The 13,007-nt window shown below is 42.2% G+C and overlaps 2 protein-coding genes across 2 annotated transcripts; both read right to left on the reverse strand.

The window, feature by feature from the left end:
- Nucleotides 1-1,576: 1,576 nt before the first annotated feature.
- On the reverse strand, nucleotides 1,577-3,881 carry gbx1 (gastrulation brain homeobox 1). Its single transcript, XM_031865404.1, has 2 exons — nucleotides 3,238-3,881; nucleotides 1,577-2,557 (listed from the first exon to the last, which is right to left on the reverse strand). The coding sequence occupies exons 1-2, from the start codon at nucleotides 3,683-3,685 to the stop codon at nucleotides 2,040-2,042; spliced, it is 966 nt and encodes a 321-aa protein (XP_031721264.1). The 5' UTR covers nucleotides 3,686-3,881; the 3' UTR covers nucleotides 1,577-2,039.
- Nucleotides 3,882-5,556: 1,675 nt separating this feature from the next.
- Nucleotides 5,557-10,948, reverse strand: asb10 (ankyrin repeat and SOCS box containing 10). Its single transcript, XM_031865431.1, has 5 exons — nucleotides 10,514-10,948; nucleotides 8,626-8,893; nucleotides 7,344-7,848; nucleotides 6,703-6,816; nucleotides 5,557-6,507 (listed from the first exon to the last, which is right to left on the reverse strand). Exons 1-5 carry the CDS (start codon nucleotides 10,839-10,841, stop codon nucleotides 6,322-6,324), a joined length of 1,401 nt encoding a protein of 466 aa, XP_031721291.1. The 5' UTR covers nucleotides 10,842-10,948; the 3' UTR covers nucleotides 5,557-6,321.
- Between the last annotated feature and the right edge of the window lie 2,059 nt (nucleotides 10,949-13,007).

Here is a 13,007-nt window from a genome sequence, read left to right on the forward strand (position 1 = left end):
TTTGAGTGCTGAGGTCAAATTGAGATACAAATCATGTTGAGTGTGTGTGTGTGTGTGTGTGTTCCATGAGAGGCCTCAGGGAAATATAATGTTGGATAATAATGTGCTTCCTGCTGTATTCAGCATTTTCTTTTTTCCACAAACCCTCCATATTTATATTTAATACAAGAATACAATATGTGAGGCATCTTGCCCTATCATCATACTTCAACAGGTGCTGCTGCAGTAGCTTTAACATGAGGCCTGAGTCAATTTTGGAAACGGGAAACCAATCAGTGTCTCTCATCTGAGCAGAAGTGAAATTATTTCAACATGAGAAGTTTCTGGAAACACTTCAGAGAAACCACGTAAACCACAAAAAGAATGCATATAAAGGGTTGCATGAAACGTTGAGCCCTGTTTTCCCCTTCCTGTAAATGGATAGCTATGTGGCTAAACACTGTTTTAGTTACAGATGATTTGAATATTGCAGCTCTATGATTTTACCTTGCCATGTAAGTTTCCGTATTGGCCTATGTCACCATCTTTGCAGATGAGGTCTGTAAGTGTAAATAGTCATTGGTTCCAATTTTATTTATTAGCTATGGGAGTCTATATTTATTTAAAAACCGACATTTTTAAAAGTGTTCCTTTATCTGTAATAATAAGAATCTTTTTTATTTTATTCTGGGGCATTCAAACTTAAATCTAGACTTTTATTTTGTAAGAATTATCTACAGGTGTCAGTGTTTTAAGTAAATATCAAACTACATTTTGCTAGAAATCTATATCTATAAAGAAAATGACACATTATTTAAGAAAAGTACTGAATCCACAGAAACAACATCATCCTCTTTTGAGAGTTTTTTAAATGTATTTTATGCCTCTTAACGGGTCTTTATGAATCACGTCTTGATTTACATTTTTGCAGAGTCCATTATTATTATTTCCCCAAAAATAGAGTGTGTCGCTCACAGATTAGTAATGGCTGCTGTCGGTTTGGGTCTGTGACTGATAGATAAGTTCATTATGTGTGTTGAATGTTCTCAGTCTCATGAGGATCCATCAGTCCACTTGAGACAACATGGCCTCCTGAAGAGAAATCAATTTAGGCTGCTGTATTCAGGAAAAAACTATTTATAAAATGAAGTGATTAGAACCACCACGAGTGTAAACGAAGCTACGATACTGCATCAAATAACACCTTCACATGTGTGTGAACTTTTCAGTTGCAACGCTGAATCTTTCATTTTTTTCAGTGAAATACTTCATAAATGTTGAAATTATATGGAAAGATTTTCTCATTATGTCATTTTGAATAATATCTTTAGGATTTTATTTTATTTAAAATGTGTTAATAATATCAAAATAGCCGCCTGACTGCAGTCTGTACTACATTCGTCGCTACATATTATTTTTCATTTTAGCTGGATAAAATAACTCCTCGACATTTTTCGCGAACATAAAAACATTTTTACTCTGCCCTCTAAACAATAATAATTCAATCTGGATTCCAACTTTCGTATAAAGCGATTTATTAGGTCAATATACTTTACAGTTGTCCCTTGTTTGGTCATTATTTCCTTCACATCTTTTCTTTTTTTTTTTGTCCACAAATGGCTGGCAAAGGTGGTTCCTCCAGTTGCCAAACAAAATGTAAAACGTCTTACATGCAAATGTGGTCAACAAATTGTACGAAACACAAAACAAAAATTCAGCTTCACCAAATGAGGACATGCACATAACCAACTGAACATTTTGGCCCAACATATAAATACTTAAAAAAAATCTTTACAGTCTCATCTCATAGTGCCCATTTGTACCAATTTTTATCCATTTATATTTACATATTCACAGCAATAAATAAAAAATGACAGCATATTGCCAAATAACTGATCTGTCTGCGAGCAACCCTCTGCTCAGCCTCACCTCTCATACAAAAAGAATCTAATCCTCCATGTTTGTGCTTCATGCGTTCAACGAATCAGTGGAAGATAGAGTCATTGTAAGTGTTTTTTTTAATTATTATTAATAATAATATTTTAGATCTTCATCTGAGTTCATGGCCTGCTCCCTTGTTCTATTTGTTGGTGCTGACTCCTCACAGCGAACCTGTTGACGTGCACGGGGATGGGGACCACGATTTTGGGATTCCTCACCGGCTCTCCCGACCGGTTGTTGACGTTGCCGGCTTTGATCCGTTTCCATTTGGCCCTGCGGTTCTGAAACCAGATCTTCACCTGCACCTCGCTCAGTTTGAGCGCGTGTGCGATCTGCGAGCGCTCAGTCAGAGAAAGGTACTTTTTACAGTGAAACTCCTTTTCGAGTTCGAGCAGCTGCTCGCTGGTGAAAGCTGTTCGTCTCCTCCGGCTCTTCCCCGCCGAGCTGCCGGTCGGCAGCGCCTCCTGCGAGCCGGCTTTTAGTTTGCTCTTCTGGGACAGCGAGCCGCAGTTGTTGCCGTCCGAGAAACTTTCGTTCTCGCTGTCCACGGAGCTGTCCTCTCGGTCGCTGCACGCGGTGTCCGCGGACGATTTGAGGTCCAGCTTCTCGTCGTCAGAGCTGTACAGTTTGGTCTCACCTTAAAATAAAAGAACAAACACACATCCACGTTGAGTCACTTGAGTCTGCGAGCCCCCCCCCCCCCCCAAAAAAAAACCGTCTCACAAACGTTAGACATCAATCATGGTGTTTTTTTAGTATGCTGGGAGAGTAGCAACGTAAACTCAACTCCTTTTGGGCCTATTTTGTTACAGCTGTCCTGTGTTTTAACAGTGTTGCCCTGTGAGTTTTCAATGCAACGGTTTCTGACAACTAAAGAGGTTTCATTTCACTTTCCTGCAAAAAATCACTCCACTGAAGTGTCCTAAAAACGTTATTAAACATGCCCTGCAATTTGTTATAATAGTATGAAGAACAATTCAGAATTCATGTCAATAACAAATAATAAATGTATCTGGAACGACAGATTTCAGGGTGTAACTGTCACCAGGCTGCATCCCCATGAATTTGTCCTCATTCATTTATATCATTAATATTTCTGTCACTCTGCCACGGTGGCAAAACTCATGTAAGATGGCTTTTACTTTTCGTTGTAAATGTTGCCGGCATCTCTTAGACCAAACACTTTCTCCATGGGCCAACAACCTCTGATTTAACGCATTTTACGCACAACGGTCACTCTTTTACGCGACAGCCTTGAGGCTTTGCGTCTGATAAAAAAATAAAAATACCATAAATAAGTAATGAGGCCAAGCTTACCTGATATTGTTTGAAAAGTTTCCGAGAAGTTCAGCAGCTCGGAGCCCTTGTCCCGGCTGCGCAGCTCATCGGTGTGCGGACTCTCTTGCCGTCTCGCTCCGGGGTCCACGGCGCTTAAACGGGGACCTGGGAGTTCTTGCGGTGGGTAGAAACTGTCCGGAGGATCCGAGAAGCTTGGCATCGTCGTGGTGAGCGCCACCATGGACGGCACCCCCTGTCCCAAACTGGCACAGAACGTGTTGGTGAGCCGTCCCGCAAAAGAAGCCAAAGGCGTGAGTGGAGGTATACCGGACGTTAAAGACGAGTGGGATAAAGCTTGTGGAAGAACCAAAGGTCTGTACGGCATGAACATAGGGTAGCCCGTGTAGAGCAGGTGTCCCGGTCTGGGATGTGGAGTCCCTATCAGGGAATCGATTGAAAACGCCGTCCCTTGGCCTGGTCTCTGCATTTTTGCAGGCAAATCACTTTTTTATATTGTGGAAACTTAGAGGCAGGTGTCCTTTTTCCTCGGCGACGCGCAAAACTTTCAGTGCAAAGACGGAGTTGATGGAAAGTAGATCCTCTGCCGTGCTGTCATCCCCGGTTTGTGGACTGCTGCTCCGGATCTCCGCGCTCTATATGCGTCAGGCGGTCGGGCGCTTTGTTGTGAGCCCCACCGCTACCTTTTCCCTCTTATTTGTCACACACTCAGACATAAACACACGCTCTCTCTCTATCTATCCAACTTCCCCCCGCCCCTCTGCGATGTGTGCGTATGTGCGCGCGCGCGCGGAAGAGAGAGAGAGAGAGAGAGAGAGAGGGCGAGAGCGCATTGGTTATCATCTGCAATACAAGAGGAATGAAAAGGGGGTGTTTCCCTTGGGGCTCATCCATCTTCCTCAAATTACGCTTCATTTCCTTATTCAGCCTCTGACTCTTTGGCCGTCCTGAGAGGCGGTAGTTTCCCAGTGGAGACCAAATAGACGGGTCGCACCCCCCAACCACCCCTCTCCAAGCCCTCCTCCCCTTTTGCCAGGTTCACCATTGACTGCAAAACGGTGTGAGAGACTGCTCCAGCCCTTCCCCTTCTATAATCGTTGACCACACCAACCCAATCAGCTATTATTAATTTTGATTGATGATAAGTAATTACTCTGGATTCAAGGGACAGCGTAAAACAACGGTGGCTTTTGTTGCGATATTGGGGCCGATGGGCATCAAGAGTCGGGAGGGAGGAGAGGCAGATGTTTCTCCGCTCTCTGTCCCATTCTCCGCGGCTAAAAACAATGCGTTCGGCTTCAGAGAGTGAAAAAAAGAAGAGAGAGAAGTTCCGCAACAATTGTTCCCTGGAGAGAGATACTCCAGTGCGAAATTAGATTCAGATAAAAGGCGTTTATGCGAGGTCAACTGCAGTGTGGGCACGGACACATAGTGGCCAAAGTCAAATTTGAGTGATTCCACGTTGTTTGAACTCGATTGGGGGGGTGTATTTAAAAAGCTGTGAATGATAAATTTTTAACGTCTCTCACCGATCTGCTGTCAGCTAAATCATCCCTCAACGTTTTATATTTATATATATATATATATATATATATATATATATATATAATTAAATAATACACACGTTTTTTTCAGGGAGTTGTAATGCATTCCTGATCCAAAGAGATACAAAAAAATCTCTTTTCTTTTCTTTAAGGAGTGGTTTAATCGCAGATCATTTCACCTTTTAAATGGCAATGGGAGCTGATGATGATTAGCCCTATTGAGTCCTGGTGCCCGGGCTCTCCAACTGGTCGCCTGATTGCACGAGGACATAAACATATCACACCGACTCTGATTAGCAGTGGAGGGCCCGGCCAGGCTAATTCTTATAATTGCAAGTGACTCCAGCAGCACCTCTCTCTGATCTATTGAAAGCATTTGCTCAGCTCCTCTTCCTTTTCTTCTTTGAGAGGAACTCTGATCTTACTCAGCTCCTCTTTACACTATTTATTAACTGTTATTTATTTTTTGTCACGCTTTTTATGACAAAATCAAATTTAGATTCATATAGAATATTTATAATTTCAATCTATTTCTGGTGTTAAGTAGGCCTCAAATTGCCTGTTATAACAAAATATATATGTTTTTATTGTCATAAGAAGTGACATTATGAAATTAATTGAATTAAGTCAGCAGATAATTAACATGTGACCATAATTCCTCCAACTTAACGTTTTCTTCGAAGATGTCTGTGAGAGACTGACAGACAGGTGCAACTTCCTGAATCATGTCGTTTTTTAATTTCTGAATCATGTGACCAGGTCAATCACTTTATCACAACCTCTTGATAAAAGCACACATTTCAATCGTTATTCCGCACGATTTAATGTTGTTTCAGCTTGTTTTTAAAGTGCTTTATATTTAAAGTTTAGTTTGACAACATACAATCTGGTTTAACAACAAATGTATTTTCTTTCATTAATATAGAAACCTATAGAGTATATTTAAAAAAAACGACAGACAGCAACAGACGACAGAAACACGATAGAAGAAAGAGAGAGAAATGTAAAACAGGAAATAAAAAAAGAGCAGTGACTAGATCACATGGCCATGGTGGAATATTTCATTTTACATCACGACTATTTTTGACAGAAAAAGCCTAATTACAATAATACCTTTGGGAATAATTATTTATGCAAATATTCTAAGGCAATCCTCAATGTACAACACATGATTATTATGCTCATTAGCATCACACTACTGCAATAATTATTATGTATAAAAACACAAACGTCTGAGCCTCTTTACTATCAAGTGAAGAAGTGAAAAAGAAAAGAAAGGTGATATATATTAAAATATAAAACACATTACCTGCCATGTATTTTATCAAGTCTAGTCTATAGCTCCCTCTTGTGGTGCAAAATCAAATGTGTAGCTCGAACTGGAATAAAAGTGACACGAGAACAAGCAGCTGCTTCTTCATCCTGAAATGTGTATTTAAACATATTAATAAGTGTACTGCTGCTACAGTTGGAGCCACTACTTTAATTATGATGTTGACTTATTTGCGCCTTCCTCACATGTGGCAGCACTCGGTCTTCATCGGGACTCACACCAACACTTTCAGTGGACATAGTCTCTGTACTCCAGGAGCAGGTAGTTCTTAATGAAGGTGGGCAGATCCAGTTTAGGGACCACCTTGTGCAACCGGCCCTCCAGGAAGATCCTGATCTTGAAGCGTGCCAAGTGCTGCAGGGAGCGAGGGGTCCGTTCCAACGAGAAGACGGACTCATAGAACTCTTTGTGCTCCTGGTGAGACAAAATCACAGGTGAGATCAGTCGATATTATTTGTCCACGTAAATACCATAAAGAAATTGAAGAAGAGATGAACGACACTATCTAAATATATAACATCATTTTTTTTTCAAATCTAAAAACATTTGTCTTGTCTTAAAACACCCACACGGGTCTAACTTCATGAATTAATTATTTAACAAACTTGCCTTAAACGCCTCCGATGACACTGACTCCACCCAGGCGTCTGTGACTTTGAGGTGACTGTAGGCGTTCAGCAGGACCTCGATGGTGCGTGGAGATCCACAGCAGTGCTTCAAAACCTGCCAAGAAACACCACAACACAGAGCACAGATTCATATAATCATCATTTAAGTTCATGAGCGAGCTTGTGACTCCATAGAACTGAAGAAATAAAGTAATTAAACACTTGTGAAATGAACAGATTGGTCTTCCCTCCAGGGGTTTAACTGGAAATTATGCAATTAGTGCTAATTAATCTCCTATTAACACTTGCCTAATTAGGAACCAGGCATTTTGTCGAGTGCACGTGGGTTCACTGATGGTTGTAGTCTGTTTCCCGCAGAGTGCAACACTTCATGTTGTGTCATGAAATGGGAATGATTTGAATGTGAAGTTGTGAAGGCTGGAATATTGCAAGGAACAATTTAGTGTTTCAAGACTCTTTCTCAAGGTGTTACATGTGTATGCTAATTATGCAAAATTGATGAATAATTGGTTCATGCTTAAAATACAACATACTAGTTCAAACCAGTGTGGAATGCTTTAGCTGATATGGAATGCATCCTTTATTATTTTTTTTAATAACACGTATCTTTTGATTTCCTACCAGGGGCAGAGCTCCAGGCCACACCCGGATAGAACCGTGGTTGAGCAGAGCACGGACGATCCTCTCGGGTTGATGGGAGAGCTTGTAGCACACCACCTTCAGGATGTTGTGCATGGGCGCCTCACCGCCGTACTCCATGTCGTTAACGCAAGCTCCGTTGGCCAGCAACAGGTCCACTATGTCTGGGTTTACATTCTTACAGGCCATGTGCAAAGGCGTGCGTTTGTCCTGGTCCACGGTGTGCACGTCGGCCCCGGCCCCCAGCAGCATCTGGCACACCTTGAAGTACCGCTCGAGCTCCTGCACCTCCTGGGGTTGTGAACAGGCAGCGATCAGGGGCGTGAGACCCTCGTTGTTCCGTTTGTCCACGGCGGCTCCGTAGCGCAGGTAGAGCTCGGTGTGGTCTGGGAGGCCATTGCTGGCTGCCACGTGTAAGGGAGTGTCACTCTCATTGAGAGTGCGACCGTTGATCGCTGCTCCATACTGCAGGAGATTCTTGGCACATCTGCAGAAAGAATTAGCAAGTTGTATTCCCACATAAACATGAGATCAGTTGTCCCCACCATTTTTACCAGATGAAGTACCCCTTCATCAACACCACACGCCACGTTCCAATGTTTTCATTTAAGTTGATTTTAAACCGGATATCATTTAACACGGATATCGATATTAGTTACATTCTTACAAGGCATTATCCTGAATTTGTTGATGTCTAGGCTAGGTCTTTGTATCACAAAGACACAGGAGTCGTTGTATCACTTTGAGAGGCAGAAACTCCACATTTCATGCATTTCTCCAGCACTTTCAGCTAGATCCAATTCACCACTTTCTTCTCTGTTGGCCTGCTAGCTAGTTTTGATGCACCCTGAACAGGATGCCGGTGGTGTTACAGTGAGACTACTTATCTCTTAGAAAAGTTGGATTGATCTGCAATAAATGCACTCTTGCTCAATTCAATCCACTCGGAAGTTTTGCTGCTACGGCCTGTCTTGGTCTGTCATGACCAGTAACTTAGCTGATGGTGGCTAATGTTAGCAAACTCTGGTTAGATATTGTGTTTCACTGATTATGTATAACACAGTCGTCTTCTTATTAAAGTTGAATTGTGCTCAATAAATCCGCCCTTGCTTGAGTCTGGTATGACCAGTAGCTCATGACGGCTAATGTTAACTAATGTTAGAAAAATGCTCAGTATAACTGACTTTACTGAGTAAATTCACTGATTCATTGACTCTCCTCTTGTGCTTGTTACTTTTTTCTACATTTGTTCTACTTTACTCACTCAAGGGATTCGGGGCTTGTGCAAAAGTGCAGAGGCATGAAGCCCTCTTCTGTGACCGCGTTGGCGTTGGCGCCATGGATCAGCAGCAGTTTGGTGCACTCTGGCTGGCAGTTTTCACAGGACTCGTGCAAGGCGGTGGTGCCCTCCGGTGCCAGGTCTACATCGGCCCCGCGCTGCAGCAGGAGTCTCAGGCAGTCGGTGAAGCCTCGGCTAGCTGTGATGTGAAGCGGCGTGGTCAGCTCCTGCTCATAACTCAGTGACCAAAGTCCTGCCAGCAGCAGAGAGTAAAATATTAAGTCAACTTTGGCCTCAACCCAGCAGCAATTAGCAATTAGAACATACTTCATAACATTTTCAAGTATTAATGCTTTAATGACTCTTCCCAACACTCAAAATACTCAACAGAGTGCTGCAGGAATGAGTCAGCATTTTTGCACTTCCTGTTCCCTCGACTCGAATTCAATGTTTTTTTTGAATGGGTTTTTGGTTGGATGCCAAAAATAAAGTCTGCGGTTAACACAAGCTTAAGAGATTTTAACGTTTTGTTCTACGACATAAAATACGTCAGTAAATGTCCCGCACGTGAATTTTGAAGCTTTATCGTCTCTTAAAAAAGACGGTTGCTAACAAGTGGCTAAATGAGACAACAAAATGTCACCACACCGACTAGTCCGCCTCCACAGCCTCATTGTGTTTACTGGTGCTCAATCGACCGTGGTGTAGTTTGTTTAAAGCCCAACGTTTCACATTCACATTCCACTGGCTTCTTGACGTTGAGGGAACCAGTGTTGCGCTAACTTTCGGGGTTGGCCTACAAAAATACGTCATCCCTGTAGCCCTCTATAACACGCAATAAAAAAGAAAGACCATGAACTTTAACAATCAAAGCTCTGATAAACCTACTCAGGCCTCCGTAGTTAAATCTGAAGTTCTTCCATTCCTCGATGTTGCTGGTGTCATAAATGGCATCGATAAGGGACACGTACTCGTCGTCGTCCACGATGCTGAGTACCGTCCGCTCATCGCCCACATTCAGAGAGTTCCAGAACTGCAGCACACAACCCGAGGCCTTGGCCGTGGCGATCACGTCGTTGCGGTACTTCTTTGGTTTGTGCCACTTAAATGTCGGAGCTGCGTAAGCCATACTTTATGGCTGCTGACTAGATTGTTTGTTTACGTTTTAGTAGGCTGGTTTATCCTGAAGGAAATAGGCGCTTATGGTGGTTGTTTGTGCAGATGGGGCTATTTTAGGGTGGTGTTATTTGATATTTAGCTTGGCCAGTGCAGTGGCCTGGAGGCCAATGACTGGTGTGTTACATCTCACCTGCGCACTGATTCAGCTAATTCCCTGAGCTCACAGGACAATGCTCTCTTGCGCTCAAGAAGTTCAGGGGAAATACATTGTTTTTCAAATTTAAATGATTTTTAGTAACATCCAGTTTTGCAAAGGCCCATTATTGTTATGTGTCCATACAACATTTTAACTTGGAGTCTTGATCATTCATTTCCAGGGACTCAGCAAGCCAAAACTGTCTTAAAATGTTAGTCTGTCTTCAGTGATAGGCCTCAACTGAGTGCACCTCTTGAGTTTGTTTATGTGGTGGACAAATGATAGTTTCTATAAATATTGCTTCGTGCTCTTTTCTATAAATATCACATCACTGTCTCTTTAAATACTGGCTCAGGGTGACACATGGCTTGCAGTTGCATTTCAAAGTTTTAAAAGCAGTAAATTCACTTTTTTGCACAACAACCTATAAGTAATGTCTCTCACTTTTGTTCATTTTGGATGCTGATCTCCAGGAAATAAAATAAAGCCACATAGCTGTGCAAACCATATAAATTCCTGAATTAATACATCTAATGAATGACAAATGTTGTCTCTTACCGTCCCCTGTGGCGACCCAGCGCATGTCCCCTCCCTGTGGCTCGATGATGAGGTTTGCTGTGGACCCTCGAGGAAAGAGGTGCTGCATGGCCGACAGGTCTCCCGTGTACAGAGCGTTCTGGACGATCGCATCTTGGCAGACAGCTGGTGGCACGAAAGTGCTGGACCTCAGCGGTGCCCTCTCCCTGAGCTCCTTCTTCAGCATATAGCGATTGAAGTGATGGCTGGCCAGCTGCTTCTTGTACTTTTGTCTCTCCAGCATGTTGTCTTTATCAAGTTCGAGAGAGCGCAAGGCCGTGGACGTGAAGACAAAGCTACCTCCCGCCATGCTGCAGGTTTTACCTCTTACAGAGAGAAGAGTTTGTGTGAGTGGCAAAACTAATCTGTGATTAGATGAGGGAGGCCTGTCTCTCTGCTTCTGTTGTTGTTTCTTTCTCCCTGGCTAATGTCCACTATGTGCCTGCCGGCTGTTCACAGGTTTGGTTCACAGAGTTGTTTTGTTATTCGGTATGAGACCCTCCCTGGAGTGTGACAAGTAATGCTATTTTTATGTCTCACATGTAGCCACTTGAGCCTCTCCTATTTGCCTCCAGCAAAGTTAGAGCCATGAAGTGTCTCTGTCAGGCTGCAAGTATCTAGTGAGTTGAATAAACTCATGTTTTGTAACTGCCATGCATGCTGTTTATTAGGGGGCGATAGAACATATATTGATGAAATTACATAGTATCTTATTAGAATAAGCAAACAAATGGGAAACTTGCTTCCTTAAAACAATATGGTAGCATTGCATTTTAAAGTTCATCCCATACTGCTTATTGCAGATATGTTTCTACCTCTTGTACTCTGAATGTTCAGAGCAACAATAGTTTAAAGGGTCAAGACATTGTATTATAAATATTTCCCACTCCCAGCAAGGCTTTAAACTTAACTCAAAAAGTAATATCTGGCTTTTGGACATCTGGGCAACTTTTAAGGTCAAATGTTGTCCTAACTTTTTTCTTGCAAATGACAATGCCCTTATTGTAAACCCCTGTGAGTAAAATGTATTTTTCTGCTCAGTATTTTATTTATTTATTTCGAGAGCCTTAATGGATTTTATGTATCCACATGGCTCCCTGCATTAGAACATTAGGCTGAATGACTGGCAACCGCTGTGTCACTCTGCCCCACGTGTAGCGTTGTGATGGCGGAGGGACGGCGCATAATTAAGCCTCTTAAGCCTACTCGCTTGGCATCTGACAAACATCTCTTTTGACTGATGGACCATCATTTTCAAATGCTGGTAAAAATTATATCCAGTGGCAAAACTGGTCCCCTCCTTTAACTCTCAAGACACCAGATTTTCCGAGACTGATTAACTTTTCTATTAAAATGTGCTGTGTTGGACACACAATGTGTAAATGTCGCTCATATTTTAATGTCTGTTTATCCACCTCTGTGTTTGGAGTCCATCAAAATGCATGTAAGCTCTGTGGAAAACAAGGTCGGCACCACAGGTGAAGAAATACGGGATATTTGTGCAGAGGTGTTACCTTCTTTCCCATTTGAAAACGCCGAAGCATCGCTGCATCTCATCTATACCTTAACGACTGTTCTGCTATGGAAATCAAGGTCATTTATTTTATGTTACAGTTTGGTAATAGATGCCACATTAAACTGAAGGCGAGTAAGAGTTTCAACTTTGAAAACACACATTACCAGAGAGAGACAAGGAATATTGTTTTTGCGGCTGGAGTACATCCTTTTAAATGATATACATAATGAGTTTATAATATGCATCTGGGCTACCTCCTCTCTACTTTGATGTCTTCCAAATGGCCCGGGTGTCATCAGCAAAACATGTAGGCACTTTCCCGCCTCATTGACTCCCAAATGTATTTTAAATATCATTCCTGGTAACGCAATTATTTAAAACGCTGAACTAAACACTTACTAATGGGGAAAAAGACAGCGACTTCGATAAATTCATTTCTCAAATGGTAGGCATTCATGTTTCTTTTTTTTTCTTCTTCCTTCCTCTGTGAAGCGGAGGCAACTCTGATGACAACAAAAAACATCAGCAGTAGTAACACCCCCTGGCCTCGCAGCCCCCCGTGGACATATTAAATCTTTGGTTTCCTCATATTATGCACCAGAAGCCGTCTCTCCGAGGTTTTCTACATTTGTGGTCAACCTTCCTCTCCCGAGGCGGTGAGGGGCTGGACATCAGCAACAGGCCTGATGAGAGTGAGGTACTTCATTTATGCAATCATAGGCAATTAGTTCCCTCTGATTATGTGCCTCTTAATGCTGTTTTGAGTACTGTGGCACACAGTAATACAGAAAGAGATTAAACTATAGCCCTCCCTCCACACTGAGCACTCATTTAATATACTGAGAACATAATGAAATGTACACAGTAATTACAGTAATATTAAATGCTAATGGATTTGCAATTGGATCTGAAACAGAGTGCACCCAAAGAATTCTAAGTTTAGAGAGTGCCACCATGACA

Source organism: Anarrhichthys ocellatus, unplaced genomic scaffold (genome assembly GCF_004355925.1).
Source record: "Anarrhichthys ocellatus isolate YVR2014 unplaced genomic scaffold, GSC_Weel_1.0 scaffold32, whole genome shotgun sequence".
Classification (NCBI taxonomy): domain Eukaryota; kingdom Metazoa; phylum Chordata; class Actinopteri; order Perciformes; family Anarhichadidae; genus Anarrhichthys; species Anarrhichthys ocellatus.

What these genes read in the sequence shown, in the direction of transcription:
- gbx1 (XM_031865404.1), bottom strand. Translation starts at nt 3,685, where the DNA reads ATGCAGAGACCAGGCCAAGGGACGGCGTTTTCAATCGATTCCCTGATA. An exon ending in AACTTTTCAAACAATATCAG is followed by an intron (nt 2,558 to 3,237) that starts GTAAGCTTGGCC and finishes TTTTATTTTAAG; the next exon opens with GTGAGACCAAACTGTACAGC.
- asb10 (XM_031865431.1), bottom strand. Translation starts at nt 10,841, where the DNA reads ATGGCGGGAGGTAGCTTTGTCTTCACGTCCACGGCCTTGCGCTCTCTC. An exon ending in CTGGGTCGCCACAGGGGACG is followed by an intron (nt 8,894 to 10,513) that starts GTAAGAGACAAC and finishes TGCTGCTGGCAG; the next exon opens with GACTTTGGTCACTGAGTTAT. An exon ending in GGCCTGGAGCTCTGCCCCTG is followed by an intron (nt 6,817 to 7,343) that starts GTAGGAAATCAA and finishes GTTTCTTGGCAG; the next exon opens with GTTTTGAAGCACTGCTGTGG.